General features: G+C 43.5%; 1 protein-coding gene across 1 annotated transcript; it reads left to right on the top strand.

The window, feature by feature from the left end:
• The first annotated feature begins 776 nt into the window (after nt 1–776).
• Nucleotides 777–12,692, top strand: LOC139651495 (mediator of RNA polymerase II transcription subunit 1-like). Its single transcript, XM_071528430.1, has 16 exons — nt 777–863; nt 2,334–2,412; nt 2,929–2,983; nt 3,719–3,851; nt 4,401–4,429; nt 4,585–4,656; nt 4,979–5,053; nt 5,248–5,411; nt 5,583–5,694; nt 5,951–6,075; nt 6,309–6,436; nt 7,113–7,314; nt 7,546–7,641; nt 7,847–7,952; nt 8,037–10,840; nt 10,892–12,692. Exons 1-16 carry the CDS (start codon nt 777–779, stop codon nt 11,959–11,961), a joined length of 5,337 nt encoding a protein of 1,778 aa, XP_071384531.1. The 3' UTR covers nt 11,962–12,692.
• Nucleotides 12,693–20,064: the final 7,372 nt, after the last annotated feature.

The raw sequence follows: 20,064 nt of genomic DNA, 5'->3' as shown, positions 1-20,064 counted from the left end.
CAGATAATCTGGCAGTACTATCCAAAGTGTAGAGAACGACCTATATCGCTCCACTGAAAGCATGTTGTTATAGTGATTATGTAGAGATATTTTAGAATTAGTTAAGGAAACGTTGCACAGCCAAATCTTATAGGCAATTTAGTTAAACAGCTTTGCCAGTAATAATAAATTATTTTTTTCATAATGGTTTTGATGATGATCCTAGTAGCCTATAGGAGGGGGTGTATGCTCTGCCAGCTTTAAAAAGTTTAAGGGTTTTCATTTACATTGCTCGCATTTTAAGCATTTAGCTGACACTCTTATCCAGAGTGATTTACAATGAGTGCAATAATAGAATAAGTTTTAATTCTTAACCACCAAAATGACAAGCAACCAAAGACATTACTGAATCCCATTCAGCAGCTAAATGCAAAGGTAAATATTTTGCATGACATGCTGGCGTTGTCATTTTCATTTAGGTGTACAGATGGCTGCCTGTGAGTTGAATATGCAGGGAAAACTGAATTTAGCCCCAGTGAGCTCATCTCACACCAAGATTTTCCAAGGGCATTCAACTTTGCTGCTACATTAGTTGAAATGTTGTTGCACGTTATCTAGAGATAAATGTGTTTCCTAAAAAGCAAATGGATGGAGAAGGTATTGGTGTTATGAGGCTAGGAAGATCTTTAAATAACATTTGTGGCAATAAGTGGATTAGACTTAAAATTAGACAATTTTTTGCTTTTGTCTAATGTAAAGTGTGTCTTATGTTTTCAGAAGCAGAGAAGCAGAGTCGCATGGCTGTTCTGCTGGAGAAGCTCCATGCCAAGCACAATGCTTCACGGCCTTGGCAGGAGACCTGCAAGGTGGTGCGTCAGGCCATGGTAAGACAAAGACCTCTCCCTCTCTGACAGAGAAGAGTCTGTTCGAATTCACAAAGCAGTATTTTAAGCCTATAACAAGGTTCAATTGTAAGGACTGTCTGATTGCGTGGAACCAGTAAGACATGGACTTGGAACAGGTGATTGGTCAGTCACTGTCCCACTCCCCTCTCTGTTGTGCTTTTTCTGACCAATCAGATTGTATCCCCCCTCAGACTTAAGGGTAATTTATGCTTCTGCATCAAACCGTTAACCTCCCGCAGAGGCTGCTGCCATAGCTTACGTGCACCTCTCCAAAACTGTAACTCCACGTAGGGTGATGCAAGACCGCAAGAACAGTGATTGGCTCACTTTGTATTTCCTCCTACCTGTATCCGGTTGATAGCGAAGACAACATGGAGAAGTTCAAAGAGACAGTCTCTGAGGAGGGCTGCAAATATTTTGATTTTTAGGACACCTCATCCCAAAGTTATAATGTTTACCAGATGTCACTGAATTTGTGGTGAGAAATATCCCAGAACATGAGCTTCAGAGAATAAAAACACTACTAGTTCTTCTGTTATTACTTCCATGTTAACAAAGCACGTCACTGCCGTCTAGTGTTTTGGTGGTCTGCGCACACAATCACTGATGCATCGCACTGATGTAAGCACCTGCGTCGTAGCTACGGCAGCAATTCGAAGCAGAAGTATAATTTAGCCTTTAGTCAGAGAGTTGTGTGGAGTGGACATGGCAGCAAGTAAGACAAAGCTACAAGTAAAAGGCTTTTTCTTTCCTCATGGAAGCAACAGTTTCCTCACATTGAAAATGATGAATATGTTCTGTACCTTTTGTAGATGATTTCTGAGTAAGGTGGATCAAGCTGGCACATTTTTAAAGGCACTGATAATTACCGAGAACACACACTCAATACCCATGATGAGCCAGTAGCGCCTAGGTTGTATGTTGGCAAAGGCTACTTGACAAACCCTTATCAGGTCCCATTAGTGTCCTGGCAAGATGGATGAGAGCCTCACCAGCCTCATGAATTTCCACTTATTTTTATTTTTTCCTGTTACAGCTGGTTACATTTACAGAAAAGCTTCTATTAGTTGGTTCTAGTGGCTCCATGAATATAATGCAGTGCGACAAGGGCCAATTTATACCTTAGAATTTTACAGAGCTGTTAAAAAATTCAAATTTATTCAGTCAATTATTTATGTTTTTGTTGTTTATGTTTTGGTCATTTTGCTGCTGTATATTATGACCTGTCAGTATCCTAAATTTATAGCAATAAATGACTTAAATGTATGAATGACGTGGTTATTATCATATTTGCCCTGCTGGGCCGGGGAAAATATACTAAGAGCAAGTACAACTGTGACCTACTGGTCCGATGAGGCAAGTGGAAAAAATTCTTAACATTGAACCCTGCTGATAGTGCATTTCCTCAACTATCCTCTTACTCCCTATTTTCTTCACAATGTGTCCCAGGAGAAACGCGGTGTGATGAATGCTGCAGGCCACCAGCTCCTGCTCACCTGCCTGGAAACCCTGCAGAGAGCGCTGAAAGGTGAGACTGCCAACTCGCAGGACAGAGGCACAAGGGAGAGCAGGGTGCAGATGGAGCATCCCACGCTGACTACATTAAAAGGATGCCTTGACATTTTCCATTACAGCGTGTTATTTTCCATCACTAAGCAAATTGGGGGGGGAAATAAACTGTATTGGGACTTAAATTTACTGCTCAGCATTCCAGTCAGCATTCGAGTCAACATTCCTTACTCACACTACTGAGTAGGTATTAAAGCTGTTGGTTTTATTGAAAAATGCCAATGGCACTGACAAGCTTTGTTTGGGACTGACTAAAAATCAAAGTGTCAAGGTGTTCCTTTTGACATACTGTGGAGATTTCAGACTGTTAATTTAAGGCAGCACACATCACTTGAAATATTTCTTTGCTTTTGAATGGCAGGCATGTTGTTTCTATGGAGTGTAGTAGAACTGGGCCACATATTAATCGCTGTCAGAGTCCAATTACATGTTGTTGTTTTTTTGTTTCCTCTTCTTGTCTGCCTCGCCTGTTCAGTGTCATCTCTGCCCTCCATGACAGATCGTCTAGAATCCATCGCTCGACAAAACTTGTGAGTTCTCTCCCCTCTGCTCATATGTGCTCTCATCCTCTCTCTGGCTCTCTCCCCAGTATATCTCTGATTCAGAATCTAAGCCTAGATTAGAGTAGAGAAAGTAGTGATTTGTATTTTTCTGGTGGAAGATGATAGGTTTTCTCTAAATTCATCTAAGAATAGGGGCAAAAGATATTCCATAATGTGGTTCCTGCACTGTTGAGTAGGCTGTTTTAAGCTAGGAGTGTCAGCTGTCCTATTTGCCTATTCATTGGTGTTCAAAGGGTGAGGTCAGAAATTGGGCAAGTCTAAGTGCAAGTGCTGTGTCGGTGTAGTCTAATACCCTTGTCACACACCGATCAGGGAATGTTATTTTATGCTGATCCTGATCTGTGTAGGAGTCAATTCACACTGAAGCCTTGTACATGGGAATTTCCTATGAGCTGTCAGGTTTTAACTATGCTATTTTCCATTAAGTATTTATCCAATGTGTACTCAACCAACATGGAAAACAGTTAAACATCTTGGCATTTTCAGTATACTGATGCTGAAGAAAATTTGCCAATTAACCATTTTTAAATGCACCCTATTGAAACAGGATCGTGATCAGCAGATATTAACACAACACAGAACTGATACAGGGAAAATGAATGTGATTTCTCTTTCCCTCTCTCTCTCTCTCTCTCTCTCTTTCTCTCTCTGTCTCTCTCTGTCTGTCTGTCTGTTTGTGTTCTTCTGTCTTGTCTGTGCCAGGCTGGGCTCCCACCTCAGTCCATCAGGGACAGAGTGCTATATCACGTCTGACATGTTCTATGTGGAGGTGCAGCTGGACACCGCTGGCCAGCTAGTGGACGTCAAGGTGGCTCATCATGGAGAAAACCCTGCGGTCAGTATAACTTCCATATGGCTCCACAACTTTGGGACATTTGGCCAGATTAAAAATGCTTGCATGTAGCCCACAAATAGCATTATCTGTATACCAATGAAAGGATTTCAGTTACGCTTGGAACAATTTGACATTTGTTCTTGACCGTGAGAGGGAATTATATGTCCTTAAAGGGTTGAACCTGATGATGCCTCCTACACCAAGTGGTAGTGATTTTTTTTTTTTTTTTTTAAATACAGGCATCTGATTTGTCAATTGGCTCTGAAGTGGCCATTTTGGATGCCATTGAATACATTTATTGTCAACTATACATGTAATTTTGTAACTCTAAATTGTTCCCCAAGAGTAGCTGAGTTCTTCTCATTCCTAGGTTCTTATTGATTCATGCACCTTGGTGGAGCAGCAAGGTTGCTAGAGATTTTTTGTTGACCCCCTCATAAACATGTTGAAACCCTGTATTGCCCTTGAATTTCTGCTGTTTCTTTTACAACCGTATTTGTTGCCATCAAAATGTTCTGTTTCATTCTTTTCTTAATTTGTTGGTCACAGAGCTGTCCTGAGCTGATTCAGCACCTAAGGTGAGAGAAAACTGCACACACTATTCTACGATCCCATATAATGTATGGTATGGAATACAGTATAGGGTTTCAGTGGAATGATTCAGACACCTGTGCAAAATACTTTCATTTATGTGACAGCTGTCTAAACCGCCTCTCTTCCTGCTTCTCATCAGGGAGAAGAACTTTGAAGAGTTCTCCAAACATCTGAAGGGACTGGTCAACCTGTACAAGCTCCCTGGAGACAAGTAAGTAGGCTACAAGGATGTCAGTTTGATGGCAGCCTGAAATCAGTTGTCAGTGAGAAGATTTCCTCAACACTAAGATATGATACTTAGATGTAGAGTTCTCCAAATGTGAATATATTTTCATAAAGTAATAGATTGAATTTGTACTTGGCTATAAGGCTGTAGTTAAAGTTTAGTGTTTGAAATCCGAATTGGCAGTGAAAAGGTGATATCAGTGCATCCATAGAAGGCTGCACAGTGGACTAATGTCTCTTTTAGAATCTTGTTGTTTTTGTGCCAGTTATATCTAATCTCACTATCTCACTACATTTCTGTGTTCCAGTAAGCTGAAAACCAAGATGTACCTAGCACTGCAGTCTCTGGAGCTTGATCTAACCAAGATGATGCACATGTTTAGGTCAGTTCACAAAACTCATTCAATTCAATACTGTTTTATATTATATCTCTTCATATAGAATGAGTTGAATGAGCCCTGCTGTGAGGTGTATACCCCCCACTTCTGACTCCTCCACCACCTCCAACTTACCATATATGCCAAATAGGCTAGTCCTGTCATCCATTATTTTGTTTTGGTTGGTATGTGTTTTTTAGGTTAGCAACCAATGCTAATACTGTGGAGACCATTCTTCACGGGAGCGTGGGCCTGCTGACAGCCAGGAGTGGCGGCCATCTTGTTTCTCTTCAGTGTTACGTGTCCCCATATGACATATTTGAGGAGGGAACGGGCTCACAGCTCAACTTAACAGACACAAATGGTGAGTGCATGAAGCAAGTGGGTGAACTATGTGTACATAATAAAGATCAGAATGCTCAGTTACACCAGGCACCAACCAAATTATTTCCTAAAAATTATAAACCCTCATAATGCCTGTATGTCCCCCCTCCCTATTCTTTCTCTATTTCTCACCTTGACATGGTCTTTGCAGTGCCTCGCTCACTGGGTGTCGGTGTGTCTGTGACAGTCGAAGGAACCACCTCGGTCTACAAGCTCCCCATTGCTCCGCTCATCACTGGATCCCACCCGGTGGACAACAAGGGGTAAGACAGCCTACGTCACTCCTCACAAGAAGGAAGAAAAGTGAAAATATATTTACATTATAAGCACTTAGCTGATGGTTTTACAATGAGTGCAGTAGTAGAATATTCTTAAATTGCCAGATCACTAAAATTACTAGACTTTATTAAATTGTACTGTTGTTATATGAAAGTATACTGGGGGTTTTTTACCAGGATAATTTCCAGAGGCTTTATATAAGGACAGACTGCTGATGTTTTTATGCTCTGTGTGTTTCAGGACACCCTCCTTTTCCTCAGTGACCAACTCCAACTGTGTGGACCTGCCTGCTTGTTTTTTCCTCAAGATGAACCGCCCCATGCCCTTCTCACTCTCTTTTATTCAGAGGCTGGGCAGTGCTACTGGTGGGTTTCAATGACTTCAGTAATTGAAGCAGTTAGTTAGACAGAGAACCATACGATTATTATTATTTATTTTTTTTAGATAGGTGATGTTTTCTAATCTCATGAAAGTATTGTATTTTCAAGTTTTAAAGATGTGCTTAAAGATGGTAGAGGCTGTGTACTGTAACATTCACACTTGGCGGTGGCGGCGATTTGTTTGTGTGTGTTACCTCTTTCCACTTTTTCTCCCCTAGGGATCCCAGTGTTTGAGAGCTCCCCCAGCCTGTCTCCTCTCTACCAGCTCATCGTCCACAGCCAACTTCAGCTCCTGGAGGAGGGGAGCCCCCCGCCCCAGCCCTCACACAACATGCACTTCTACTCTGTGAGTAGATGCACATAATGCCTGCATGTCCTCGCATAACATTTATATTTAATATTAATACAATATGAATATACTGTAAATTTCTTCTCTCCTCTTAACTCATTCTGTTTCTTTTTCTAGTACTTAAATCTTACATAATTGTTCTATGGTCACAGGAACATTGTAAGGGCTGTTTGGGTTGTTTGTACTTTAGGTGAGCTAGGAATTTAAACTTAATCTATTTTGCACTCATTGTAAGTAAATGTAAGGTTATTAATAATTATTATCCTTTTACCATTATTATTATAATTTCACTCCAGGAATACTTTCACGACAGGGTAGACTGCCTTTCTTGTCGTTCATACCATTTTTGTTTCACCAAATCTTCCTCATCCACATGTTTGTGAAACAGGCTGAAAATTAGTGAAAGGTCATTTCTTGTTGTCATTCTGCAAAAGAAATTTTGGATGGTACTGCTTTGATAATGAAAGACTTTTACATAGGCCATATACTGTATATGCCCTATGAATTGAATTGGACTGTAATTTTCATTGCCTGTAGTTTGTAAATGGAAATCTTTTGGTCTTCTCACTCAATCACACTTAAACATTAGATAGTTTATCCTATCTGAGCCCACGTTGGTCATTGTTTGTGTGCAGAAAACCAGACTGAATGCACCTTTTCTCTGCTCTCTTAGTTGTTGCCAGACCAGCAGCACTGTTACTTCCTGAACGGTGATGCCCCGGTGCAGGACGGTCGCTCCCTCCAAGGGGCCCTGGTGTCCAAGATCCCTTTCCGCCACCCGGCCCAGGTGCCAGCCCTGCTTGATATCATCCGGCACCAGGCAGCCTACAACACCCTGATTGGCAGTTGTGTGAAACGCACCTCCATCAAAGAAGGTGAGTAGCAGACCACTGATTTATTTGGTAGAATTAATCAGTTGTTAGTTGATTGATCTCGTCCCACTCAAACAACATGGACTTGTTGATTTTTGTTTATTCCAAACCCACTCAGCACAGAAGTGTCTCAGATGATCACTGAGTTTTAATTCTGACTTTGGTGTTGAATATATAGTTTTGTGTATTAAAGTGAAATTGACCATTGTTGTGTCTTTGCTATTGTTCCCTCAGACAGTGCAGGCCTACTGCAGTTTGAGGTGTGCCCGCTTACAGACTCCAGCTTCAGCGTCTCCTTCCAGCACCCTGTCAACGAGTCATTAGTCTGTGGTGAGCACACACTTCTGCAACCTCCCATTACTCCAGCTATCATCTAGCACTTGTAGTTTTTAATTGAAAATATTGTTACTCTATTACTTTTTAGTGATTTCACAGTGTGAAACATACAGAAATCTGCATCGACGTAACCGTTTGTATATTGCTGTCAGTCCGATGCTAACCTGAGTCCACTATCCTTTCTAACCTGCTCCTCCAGTGGTAATGGAGGTGATCGACTCCAGACAGGTGGCCTGCAAGCTATATAAGGGACTGTCAGATGCTCTGATCTGCACTGATGATTTCATCACCAAAGTGGTCCAGAGGTGAGTTTATTTCTGCTTAATGGATAAATGTGGACGTTATGTTTTCCATTAACATTGTAGGTAATCATTCCCTCCATTCCTCAGATGCATGTCCATCCCTGTGACCATGCGGGCCATCCGGAGAAAAGCGGAGACCATCCAGGCAGACACGCCGGCCCTCTCGCTCATTGCAGAGACAGTGGAGATCATGGTGAAGAATAACCTGCCACCTTCTGGTAGTCCCAGCTACACCATGGCCCCAGGTGATGGAACCAACCCTATGGGCCTGCCTGGGCTCACAGGGGGCAACACACCTACTGGAGGAGGGCCCCAAGGGGGGCCCAATTTTACAGGTCCCATCACCTCTTTGTTCGGGATAAACCGTGGTCAAGCCCAAGGAGGAGATTGCGTAACCCAAGGCGGGGTGACTGGGCAGCAACAGATGCAACAACAACATCAGCAACAACAGCAAGGTCAAAGCCACTCTGACGATTACAGCAAAGTCACCCAAAATCCCATCCTGACCAGTCTGTTACAGATAACTGGAAGTGTAGGTTCCAGTCCCAGTTCCCAGAACGCACCACCACAACCCCACCAAACCCCACCCCCAACTTCCTCCCCTGCCAGCAACACCAAGAATCATCCCATGTTGATGAACTTGTTGAAAGACAACCCCACTCAAGATTTTGCTGCACTGTATGGTTCCAGTCCATTAGAGAGGCAGAATTCGTCATCTGGCTCCCCACGTACAGAGGGTATGGGTGGGACCTGCCCTGGAAGTGGTACAAAAGGGAAGAAAAAACGCCCACGGGGGACAGAAAAGGGTGGCGTGATGCCCGGTGCTGCTGGTGGTAGTGGAGGTGGTGGGATAGGAATGAAAACACAGCAGTCTTCCATGCAGCAACACCACCACCAGCACCAAGCCACGCACGAGGATGATTTCCACCGCGAACTCTTCTCTATGGATGTCGACGCCTCCCAAAATCCTATCTTTGATGTCAATCTGCCCGGTGATGGCTTAGACACGCCTCATAGCATCACCCCAGCACCTAGCCAATGTGGGACCCCGCCCTCAGGCCCCGGTGTGCCTTATCATTCACAATCTCATGTCCAGTCACAGCAACAGCAGCAGGCTCCTCTACCGCCTCGGATGGTTCGCCTCTCTAGCTCTGATAGCATCGGAGCTGATATCACGGAAATCTTGTCAGATTTGCCCGAGCAGACGGGTAAAGGTAGCAGTGGAGGCCACGGGCAGCACCACATGGGCAGTGGTGGGGAGGATGGAGGCCCCCTAGGTACCCCCATCCGTGACTCCTCCAGCTCGGGCCAGGGCAGTGCAGTGTTTGACTCGGCAGACATTTTCAATACCAACAGCAATGAGAATCCCTTCACAGACGCCGCCGACCTGATTGCTGAGGCAGCTGCCACCGCCGCCACACCCACCAGCGATTCTTCCTCCACCAACTTTTTCACCGATGCTGCTGACTTCAATCCTGATCTGCTAACCTCAGGCCATGGCTTCTCCCAGGGCTACTTTGATGACAGCTCGCCAAGTGCTGACGGAGACATGGACCTGGTCAAGGGTTTTGGTGGGAGCAGCCAGCAGAACACCCCATCAGGAACACCTCAGAATCCCACACCGCATGGGCAGAGCACCCCAGAACCCTCGCTGAAAGACCCTTTTGACATGGGGATAGTTTTCGGAGGCAGCAGTGGCGGGGGAAAGCCGCTTTTGGGGCAAGCTCCTGATTTGGGGGATGCACACTCATCCCACGGAGGGGGTGGACAGAGCCCTCTCATGATGGGCCTGGGAGGGACAGGCAGTGACTTTAAAAGTGCAGAGGCCAAAGTGAAACAGCAACAGCAGGGGCTCATGAGGCCGAAGGATGAGAATGGGGGCAGTGGAGGGAGCAGCTCAGGGATGGGAATGGGTGGCAGCAGCTCGACAGAGGGCAAACAAGTAAAACGCAGCAGGACCCCATCTAGTGAGGGAAAGTCCAAAGAAAAGCCCCCCAAACGCAAGAAGCTGGACCCTGATGGGAAGTCTCCCTCTCACAGCTCAGGGGGACGCCCGTACACCCCACCTAGTGGTGGCTCGGGCTCTGGAGGAAGCATGAGTGGAGGGGGCTCCAAGTCTCCTGGTAGTTCAGGACGCTCGCAAACTCCTCCCGGTGGTGCGACCCCTCCCATTCCCAAAATTACAATTCAGATCCCAAAAGGGACCCTATCTGGGGGGAAAACCTCATCCCATGGGGGGTACACCTCCAGTAGTTCAGCCACTAGCAGCACAGGGGGGACAGGGGGAACCAGCAGCAGCAAAAGCCACCATTCTCACTCCTCCTCTTCTTCTGGGAAGATCAAGACCAAGGAAGGCTCCATGACACAGGGCAACAGCTCCAAGCCAGGCAGTGTGGGAGTAGGGGTTGGGGGTGGACCATCTCAGTCTAAAGGTTCCTCTCAGGGAATGGGTGTTGGCAAACCAGGGTCTTCCCCCATCACCAAACATGGACTGTCTGGACCAGGAGGCAGTGGTGGTGGAATTGGAAGTGGTAATAAAATCAAGCCTCAGGGGGGCAAGCCACCTGGGTCACTTATGAATCCCAGCATCAAGCCCAACATCTCCCCTTCTCACTCCCGCTCTGGTAGCTCTGGTGACAAGTTGTCCTCCCCTATGAAAATGCAGCAGTCCCAGGTTCCAGGAACCCCTCCCTCCTCCAAGGCTAAATCCCCTATGGGCTCAGGAGGTGGCAGTTCGGGAGGGTCCAAGTCTTCTTCTGGCGGGGGGATGGGCTCCCAGAAGCCAATGGGTAGCAGTTCCTCTGGTTCTGCATCATCCTCCTCATCCTCCAGCTCCTCCTCTTCCTCTGGTTCCATGGCCTTTTCAGGAGGCTCCCAGTCTCAGTACGGTGGTGGTGGAGGAGGAAGTGGAGGAGGAGGGGGGTCAGGAGGAGGAAGTGGAGGTGGTGGTGGAGGGGGAGGAGGAGGAAGTGGCGGCGGAGGGGGAAGTGGTGGTGGTGGAGGGGCTAGTCAGAACAATGCAAACAACCCCAACGCCAAAGGCAAGTCTCCCAGCCGGAATAAGAAACCCTCTCTTACAGCAGTCATAGATAAGCTGAAGAGCGTAGGAGGAGTGGGGGAGGATGGTTGTGAGGTCGGGCCACCAGTAGGGGGACCTGGTGGCGGTGGGTCCGGTCCTGGTGCCGGTCCTGGAAATGTACCTAGCAGTGGACCCCCTAACATGGGCCCTTCCAAGCATGCCATGTCCTCCCAAAGTGGGGAGTATAAGCGGGAGAAGTCTGATAAAGAGGCCAAAGCCAAAGTGTCCGTTTCAGGGGGCAACAGTGGGGATAAGAAGCTGATGGACCCAAAAACGGGAGGGGTGAGCGGGACTGGTCTGGCTAAAATCATCATCAGCAAACCAGATGGCGGCTCACCCAGCATCAAGGCCAAAGTGACCCACCAGAAAGCTGGGGAAGGGTCTGGCGAGTCCATGCGTCCCCAGCTTTCCAGCCTCAAAGCATCCCCCCTCTTCAGCGGCTCTACCCCCAAACATGACCGCTCCTCCCCTAGTCATAGCCGCTCGCCAGGATATACCCCACTCAACCACGACAGCGAGAGCGAGTCGGGCAGCAGCTCGGTAGCCGAGAAGTCCCACCAGAACAGTCCCAGCTCAGACGACGATCAGACCATGCGCCCCTTGCCCCCCCAGGACTACATGAGCTCCATCCCCCTCAGCTCGGGGGAGAAGCACAAGAAACACAAGAAGGAGAAAAAGAAGCAGAAAGAGAGGGAGCGGGAGAGGGACAGAGACAGAGAGCGGGACAGGGAGAAAGAAAAAAAGAAGTCGTCTATGTCCATGGGTCCATCCTCGCATCCCATGAAAGCGGATAGTTGGTCACGGTCACCCATCTCAGCCTCTGATTCATCTCTGTCCATGCTGGGCTCAGAGCGGCCATCCCGGCCTAGTCCGGTGTATATGCGAAATGAAGACGATGACCTCATGGACTCAGCCCTCACCGGCAACCTTTAATTATTTTTTAAGAGAGACAACATTTGAATTTTACTCTTTTTTTCGACAGCTTTTGCATGGCATTTAACATAGAAATGTGACTCTTAATATTTATTCAATTCAAGCCAACAATTGGAACTGGATAAATAATAGGATATTGTGGCTTTCTGAATGATTGGTGACCTGTTAAAGCTATTTTTTAAAATGTCATATTTTACTGCTCATCAGTATCAGTGGATATTACTATTACTTAAGTTCGATGCTAGTTTTATATACAAGTGGGTGCTACATTAGCCACATTGATGTCTTGATCCACCCCAGAATACCGATTTCCTTAAGTTTCATTGAGGATTCAAACAGTATATTTTCAGAGGTAAAGACATTTATTTTTGTCTTGCTGTGATATCAGAAGGTCTTTATTGTTGCTAATTTCATATTCTTTTTGCATTTAATACATATACCATTTGCTGTTTTTGATCTGTCATTGTCATCGACTGAAAATCTACAATAATGCCACTATATGTTTTCAAAATAACTATGGAAACTGTTTTAAAAAAGTATTGTAAAGCAAGAAATGTACAGTGTTTAATTGCCTTGTTTTTCAGATGACTGGGAATTTTTAGATTTTGATACATTTTAAATTGTTGATGTGCAAATTAGTGTAGGTAAAGACTGCTACAGATTATGATGCTGAGGAACATTGAAGAAAAGAGACATGTACTGGTAATTTTTTTTTACTGTAGAGGTTTTTGAAGCTTGAAATAAACATTTCACTGCTGGACAATTGTCTTCTCATTTCTGTATTTAGGCAAACTTGATTCTTTGATTAAGCCTTTTTCAGGCAAGATGAGAGAGCAGTCAGCAGTGTACTGTATCTGCAGTTGTAATCCATAGATTAGCAAAGAGATTACAAAATAAAGTAAGGGTATTCACCTGAGAATACATCTATACTGCAAATACACACTACATTTAATTTTACTTTACTTCACAAGGTGCTAATGAGTTTTTGGGAGCAAACACTCTGAGAAGGCGTATCAATATTGGCTCAGCTGCTTGAATAAACTTTGAAAGAGTAGCTGGAGCTGCTTGAAAGTGTTTGTTCACTCTCATCCCTTTTCTATAGTGTAAAAAACCATGTTAAACATCAATTATGCAACTTTTGGGAGTTTGAGTAGATGAGAAAAGTAGGACAGTACTTAGGTAAGAACAGTAATGGCCAACTGACTTTGGCTCCATTACTGTTTCTTAGAGCTGCTGTCAGAGATGAGCAGAAATGCATTCAAATCATGTTATATATCATGTTGCAATTGACATGTCTTGTAACAAGTGTCACATTACAAAACAGTAGTGGGAAAGGATGTATTTGTGTAACATAGATGTGTGTTGGCACCGCAACCCAAACCGGGATAAGCAGCTAGGAAATGGGTGGATGGATGGATGGTGTGTGTGACAGAATGTGTGTTTGTCCTAATGGGTTTGAGAAGTTGTTAGAAAAGCAGTGGAAGCCACAGCCTGTCTTAGTATCTCTGTACCTTCCAGCCTGGTTTCTGTTTGTCCATTGAGCATGTTTTGCCTGCCTGTTTCTGTCTATATGCATCACACGCATATATGACTTCATTAATTGGCGGGAATAGCTGCTGATTAGTGTAATAAATTACTCTCTATTCCAGACGAAGCTATTTACCATCAGCTAATGAATAGGACCAAAGATGTTTAATAAATACTGTAAATATATGGACTAAATATATGGAGAGAAAAGGCTATTTACTAATTGGCTAACGAATAAGGGAGGAATGTGTGCTGCCATGAAAGTGCTGTATGTGTGGCTTAAAAACTACCACTACACTTGCGTGTGCTGTGACTGGAGCTGTCTTAGTTATTGTCTTATATTATGATCTTTTTTTTTTATTGATTATTGATTGATAATAGAGGCTTTAGTAGAGTATACACAGGGATACACAGGTAACAAAAAGTTAGAGGACAAATAGTCTTTTTGGGGAGATAATTGTTAGATGCAAGCAGGTCTTTATCCTATTTTGCACCATAAAAGATGGTTTTCCGAATCCTTTTGTATTTCTGTTAGCTATTTTCCTTCCCTCTGTTATGTACAAAGTTAAATATAAGTTCATGGGTAGTTATTATGCTAAAGTGTAATTATCATACACATCAATATTCAGTAACACAGACAATAAAATATGACACTGGACAAGCAATCAACAAAATAAAATATAGATGAAATTGTGGAGACAAAATGAGCCAGTGGAATATATACAAAGTGATATATAATAATAGCTTGAGGAATACTATTACTCCTACTACTAAAAATAGTAGCTGCATTTGCATAGAACCTTTCTTCCTTTTCATTTGTATAGGAAGTGTTTTACCGTAACTAAAGATGAAATCTAGCTAATTTCAAGGGTTTGCATGAGGTTGTGTAACAGCAGCTCAATATCTGAGCTACAGAGCTTTAACCACAGATGGCAGCAGTGCACCAGGTTGCTCTTTATCATGGATAGCAAAATAACATGGTGCTTGGAGAAGGGTTACACACTCCCAGAGGTAATGCTTAGAGGTTAAAAGACTTTTCACGCCTTTATTCACAGTTATTATACATGAAGAAATGTGAAATAAGGTGGCAATTAGGAAGGAAGGGACAGAAAAAAGCAAACAGACAAAAATCCATAAAACTAATTAGGATGGTCACAACAAATTTGTAATGGAAAAGGTCTTTGTCATGGATGAAAATTAATTAAAAATTATTTCAAATGTTCAGTGCTGCAGTAAGCGGACCCTTTTGAACAATATTTCATCGCCACCAGGGATTCTCTGTTCAGTAAGACCAAGATAAATAAGAAATAATAATGCTTTACAGGGTAATGGGTGTTCCTTTTCCTGCATGAGAAGACGCATTTGAGGCTCAGAAGTGGAGATCAATTGTGAGCAAATGTATTATACTCTTGGGCAGACAGAAAAGAAAGCTAGCAGGACATTCTAACCTTTGTCTCCCGAGTGGCAACATTTGAAACCATACGAGGCTCTGAGGCACACACTTGATCTTTTGACCCACGGCCACATTGTTCTCCAGCTCTGCTGACTGGGCTGTTTTTCCCCTGAAGCACTGCTAAACTGCTTGGCTGACACAAATGAATGGAGTCCCTTTACACTAAAAAAAATCTCTATCATGGAGTCAGTCCCTTCTTAGAAACATTACACTCAAATGGCACAAGCTTGTCCTTAGCCATGTGCGTGTTTAAAGGCAACAGTTGACAGGTTACTTAAGGAGGCTGTCAGTAGTTGAAGGGTTGTTGGCTGAATCCCTAGAGTCGACAGTGCAGCTGAAGAGCCACTGAGCAAGGTCACCTAATCCTTTGTATGTGTGTACCAACTTGCTCCAAGGATGGACAATGAAAAGTGGCAGTATCAGCTAAATACTGTAATACAACACTGCAGGAGGTTGCTTGAAAGTAGTCATTGTCATTGTGGTTGAATCTGTCCTTGGGAAAACATTTCGTTCATACACTGAATGTACAAAACAATAGGGACATCTTCCTGATATTGAGTTCCAGCCCATTTTGCCCATCTCAAATTTCTCAAAGCTTAAAAATCCTTGTCTGCTACTCTTCATACATCTCCTCATTTGTGATTGGTAGAGATTTAATAAGGGAAATCCATAAAGGATAATGGCTTTTACCTGGATTCACCTCATCAGTGTACTTCTGTTTTGTACATTCAGTGTACATACGTAACCTACTACTGCATCTTCAGTCCTCTTCATCCTCAATCATTCTTCCTCCTTCACAGAGGTTATAATAAACAGCATGCATGCCACAAGACTGTGATTTTATGTACATGTTAGTTTTCTGCCAGGGTAGAAGTAGGTATGTTATCCTATACCGAGGTCAATGAGACCATGACCCGGTGAAATTTGCCTCAGGGCCTTTCTGGCACAGTCCAATCACAAAATGATGCATGGAAAGGGTGAAACACAGCAACTCTGCAATTAAATTCCAGATTTAATCAATAATTTACGTGTGGCTTTGAATTTGTCAGCTTGAGTCAGCCAAAGTCAGTAGAAAGCTATTACCTGAAAAGACCTTGAGTCCAGTGTTTCTGACTGTTATGCTATCATAGGGAGCTGTAATAAACTATGGTAGTAAAACTCTAATAATAAAGAGACAGTTTTGAATAGAGAGATTCAGTCACACCTAATTGTTTTCATGGATTGTTTTCATTTTTCTTTCATCTTGTTTGAGCACAAACTTTCTCCTTATTGTTCTATAATAGCCATATTTTATAGTCTGTGTTGATCTGGCTTTTTCTCTCTCTCTCTCTCTCTCACACACACACACACACACACATTCAGATGCTAGAGAGCCGTCGCCACTCCATTACTAGTAGGTTAGTATTTCTAACCAATCTGTCAAATTCCATGGAGATAAAAAAGAAAGCCTTTGATTGCACCCTCCTCTCCTCCTTTCTCATTTCTCCTTTCTATAGCTCCTCGACTCTCTTTTCCTTGTCAACCTTTCCAAACTGCTGATCCGCTCTTTTCTTCAGCACAGCTAATTTCTCTATTGTCGACCCCTGCCACTCAAAATTTCTGCCTGGCTTGACACTCAGTCTTACTCCTTGGAATGCATCCATGTTATTCCTTCTTCTTTTATCCTCTGCTTACTCTATCATAGCTTCTCAAACTCAAGCCTGAGACCCACTGCAGGTATGGCAATGTCACTGAACTGTCCCTCATCTGGTTGGCTGAAAGAGATACATTTTCTACTTTTGAATAATTTCCTCTATCTAAAGTATGGCATGTTCCCAAGACAAAAATAATTTCAAACCCTGCCATTTTCAAACCCTGTTTTCTTTACAGAGCACTCTGTGTCCAAATTTCGTCTTTTCCAACGTTTGTTTTACTGTTTCATCCAAGTTTAGCTACTTTTTCTTCTACTCCCTCCCTATCTCCCTCTTTAAACTCGCACACAGAGCTTGACATTAACAGGAGCCACCACCTGCCAAATGCTGGGGAATCATTGCAGTAGCTGGTCATCCATTTTAATTTGGCATGTGTCAAGCTTGTCTTCAGTCACTCTTTTCTGTTCAAAAATCTTCTTTGGCAGCAAAGTAATTATGTTGGCAAATACTCAGGACCAGTTGATTCTCCTTACTCCCATCATGTTGTGCTCATAGCCTCCATTTTTATTGTCATGCCATCATCAATGTAAATTTCCCCCTCCTTTTCATCAGGTCCCCCCTTTCTGCTCGTCTGTTCCACTTTCCCTAACTGCCAATCCCTCCAATCTTACTCTCTCTCTCTCTCTCTCTCTCTCTCTCTCTCTCTCTCTCTCTCTCCCTCTCTCTCTCTCTCTCTCTCTCTTCTGGTTTTGCTGTCTCTCCTTCCATTGCCACCTCAGCTGTATCCTTGGCGCTCTCTCTCTCTCCACTGACAGCTCCAGTTTTGCTCTAGGGGTTTGTGTTGATCTCCTTCTCTGTCTACCAGAGCTCTCATAGACCTCCCTGTGTTTCTGTCTTCTTTCTCTCACTCTCTGTAACTGTCTCCCTCTCTCTCTCTCTCTCTCTCTCTCTCTCTCTCTCTCTCTCTCTCTCTCTCTCTCTCTCTCTCTCTTCTCTCTCTCTCTCTCTCTCTCTCTCAGTCTTTCTTTCTCCACATAGTATTTTAGTGTTGCCATCATGTCGCTCAGCTGCTCCAGAGTGGAAGGGGAGGCTGATTGCCTGTCAGCCAACAGACTAAACTTAGCACCACATTATAATCATATTGAAGACACAATGTGGCTGAAGGTATGAGATGATGGCGGCTAGAGAGAGATTCCCACTTTGGGATTAACAACAAATCTCATATAGAGTGGGAAGGGAAGAGCTAGAGAGCCATATGGGGTCTTGCAAAGTTCAACAAGGGGTTGTAGAGGAGGCACAGAGGCTCGAATACTATGATGACATCATGGGTCAAACATGGGACATTCATGTCAACAGGGCTAAAGGTAGGTGACATAGACAAGACACAGTAGCTACAATGAACAGCATTTGTGCTCATCTGTTCCACAAGCTATCTCACTTTTGTGTGCAGAGATGTCTGTCTGATCACCATTCCAACACATCTAGACTGGAATCATTAAAGTATTTTCATGTTACAGCCTTACTATATTTCAGGCATGTGAGACATGAGAGCTGCATGGTAGCGCATCTTTGTAGACAGCGAGTTGAGTTCAGCAAATTGCTATTCCCCCCTTCAGCATATAAGGAAGAGCTACAGTTCATGGCTGTTGATGAGCTGGATGGCATGGAAATAACCTCCCAGCTTATCCTGTAGATAAGGAGGCACGGGGAGGCAGTCATTTGCCAGTTAGTTAAGCTTTATAGCTGCACACAGTCGGCTTTGGGAGGCGAAGGAGGATGGGGGAGTGGAGGGGGGTGAAAAGAAGAGGAAGTAAGAAGAAAGGGAAAGGAAGGAGGGAGGAGAAGAGAGTCTAGATGTATTTTCAGCCTGAGAGTGCTGCATCCTTAACTAAGGATATTATTACAGCTAGAGTGAGCCACAGGCAAACTCCAGCTTATACACTGTGGGGTACGGCAGCGGCTTACAGCATGGAGGCAGTTGAACATTTTATCAGTCTTCGCTGTAAGGTTGCAGATTGAGTTTCAAATTTGATAACATTTTCTTGTTTCTTGTTATTTATTTGAAACTGTGGCCATGTCATGGATGTAATGGTGTCACTATGGCACTAAGTAGTGTTTTTCTGTGTATTGGAATGTAGATCAGAACATCAAACACTGAATAAATTTCATCCCTACCTGAATGGACTGAGATTACATTTGAATTGAGCCCGATTTTCCATTATAGACCACGTATGACCTTATATCAAGGCTGGGAAGTTCTTGCTACCCAAATTGTGGATCAGATTGTAGATGTTAATTGTAGATTGTCATTACTCAAAGGGATAGAAATCAAGTTCTTGTGAACTCTGCTATGGTTTTCAATACTTTTTTTTCTTTCAAAATAACACTGCGATAATATTACATTCTTTCTGTTTTGATTGGGCAAAACCAAGCAGCAGGGTTTCGTGCTCATGACATTAAGTTATATTGTGGAAAAGGTATATTATCTTGCGGTTATGCAGATCTTTTCAAAGTGCTGCGCTGAGGCAAAATTCCTAACCATATCAAACTCTGGAGTTATGCTGAGGCAGACTGAAGTGACTGGCTGTAAAACTCTAATGCTTGTGAAACATCAGCAAAACTAAAGGAAGGGAAGGTACACCGAAGTTCATGGTTATGTTGTGTCAACACTAAGCATTCCACCGAAGCTTTCTTCTTATATGTACATTTGGGAACAAAACTGGGTCATAGTCATCATCAATATTTAATATGCATTTAGAAGATCAAAACCACCGCAAGAGTTGGTCAGAATGTACCCAAAACATATAACATGAATGCAAAAGACAGTACTGTCTGTGCACTTGTATGCATGTGTGTGACTGTTACTGTAATATATGGACTGTGGATGCATGGGTGGTTTTTCATTTCAGCACCATGGAGAGTTCCACACCACACCACCCAGTGTGCCCGTCAGCTCCCATAGGCCACAGTATGAAGGCAACTGCTAAAATAAAGGAAACACAGACACATGCTGCATGCACGCCAAGACATTCTTGGTGGCCCCCCAAGATTCATCCAACTCACAGACACACTGTGAAAGCAGCCCACATTTATTAAATTCGTAGATGAAGATGAACTCAGAAAATTGTTCTCTCTTAACTCATTAATATAGATTAGTAGTTTTTTTTTTTTACTTTGTCTTTGTCTTACCATCTAAACCACTGTGTTTATTTTGGCAAACAACAGTTGCGGTTAGCAAGGCTGCAAACATCATGCGCCATTATGAAACTAAACGTGCTTGGTTCCATTTGGTTTTCCCGCAAGAAGAGGAAAGATTGCAGCTTGAAACCTTGTTAAGAAGCATCAACAATCATTCTGTCAGTGGCTGCATTTATGACTATTGTGAAAAACATGTCACCGCTGTGAGATGTCAGTGGTGTTACTGTTGATTGTGGGTGACAATAACATTCAAAACCAAAAGAAAATGTGTCATAAGTGCATTTTATCCACTGG

Source organism: Centroberyx affinis, unplaced genomic scaffold (genome assembly GCF_046629955.1).
Source record: "Centroberyx affinis isolate AG114_WGS23_722 - 3 ecotype Tasmania unplaced genomic scaffold, CSIRO-AGI_Caff_v1 ptg001674l_1, whole genome shotgun sequence".
Taxonomy (NCBI): Eukaryota; Metazoa; Chordata; class Actinopteri; order Beryciformes; family Berycidae; genus Centroberyx; species Centroberyx affinis.
The sequence above is the reverse complement of the archived record's forward strand: the minus strand, read 5'-3'. Positions and strand labels throughout refer to the sequence as shown.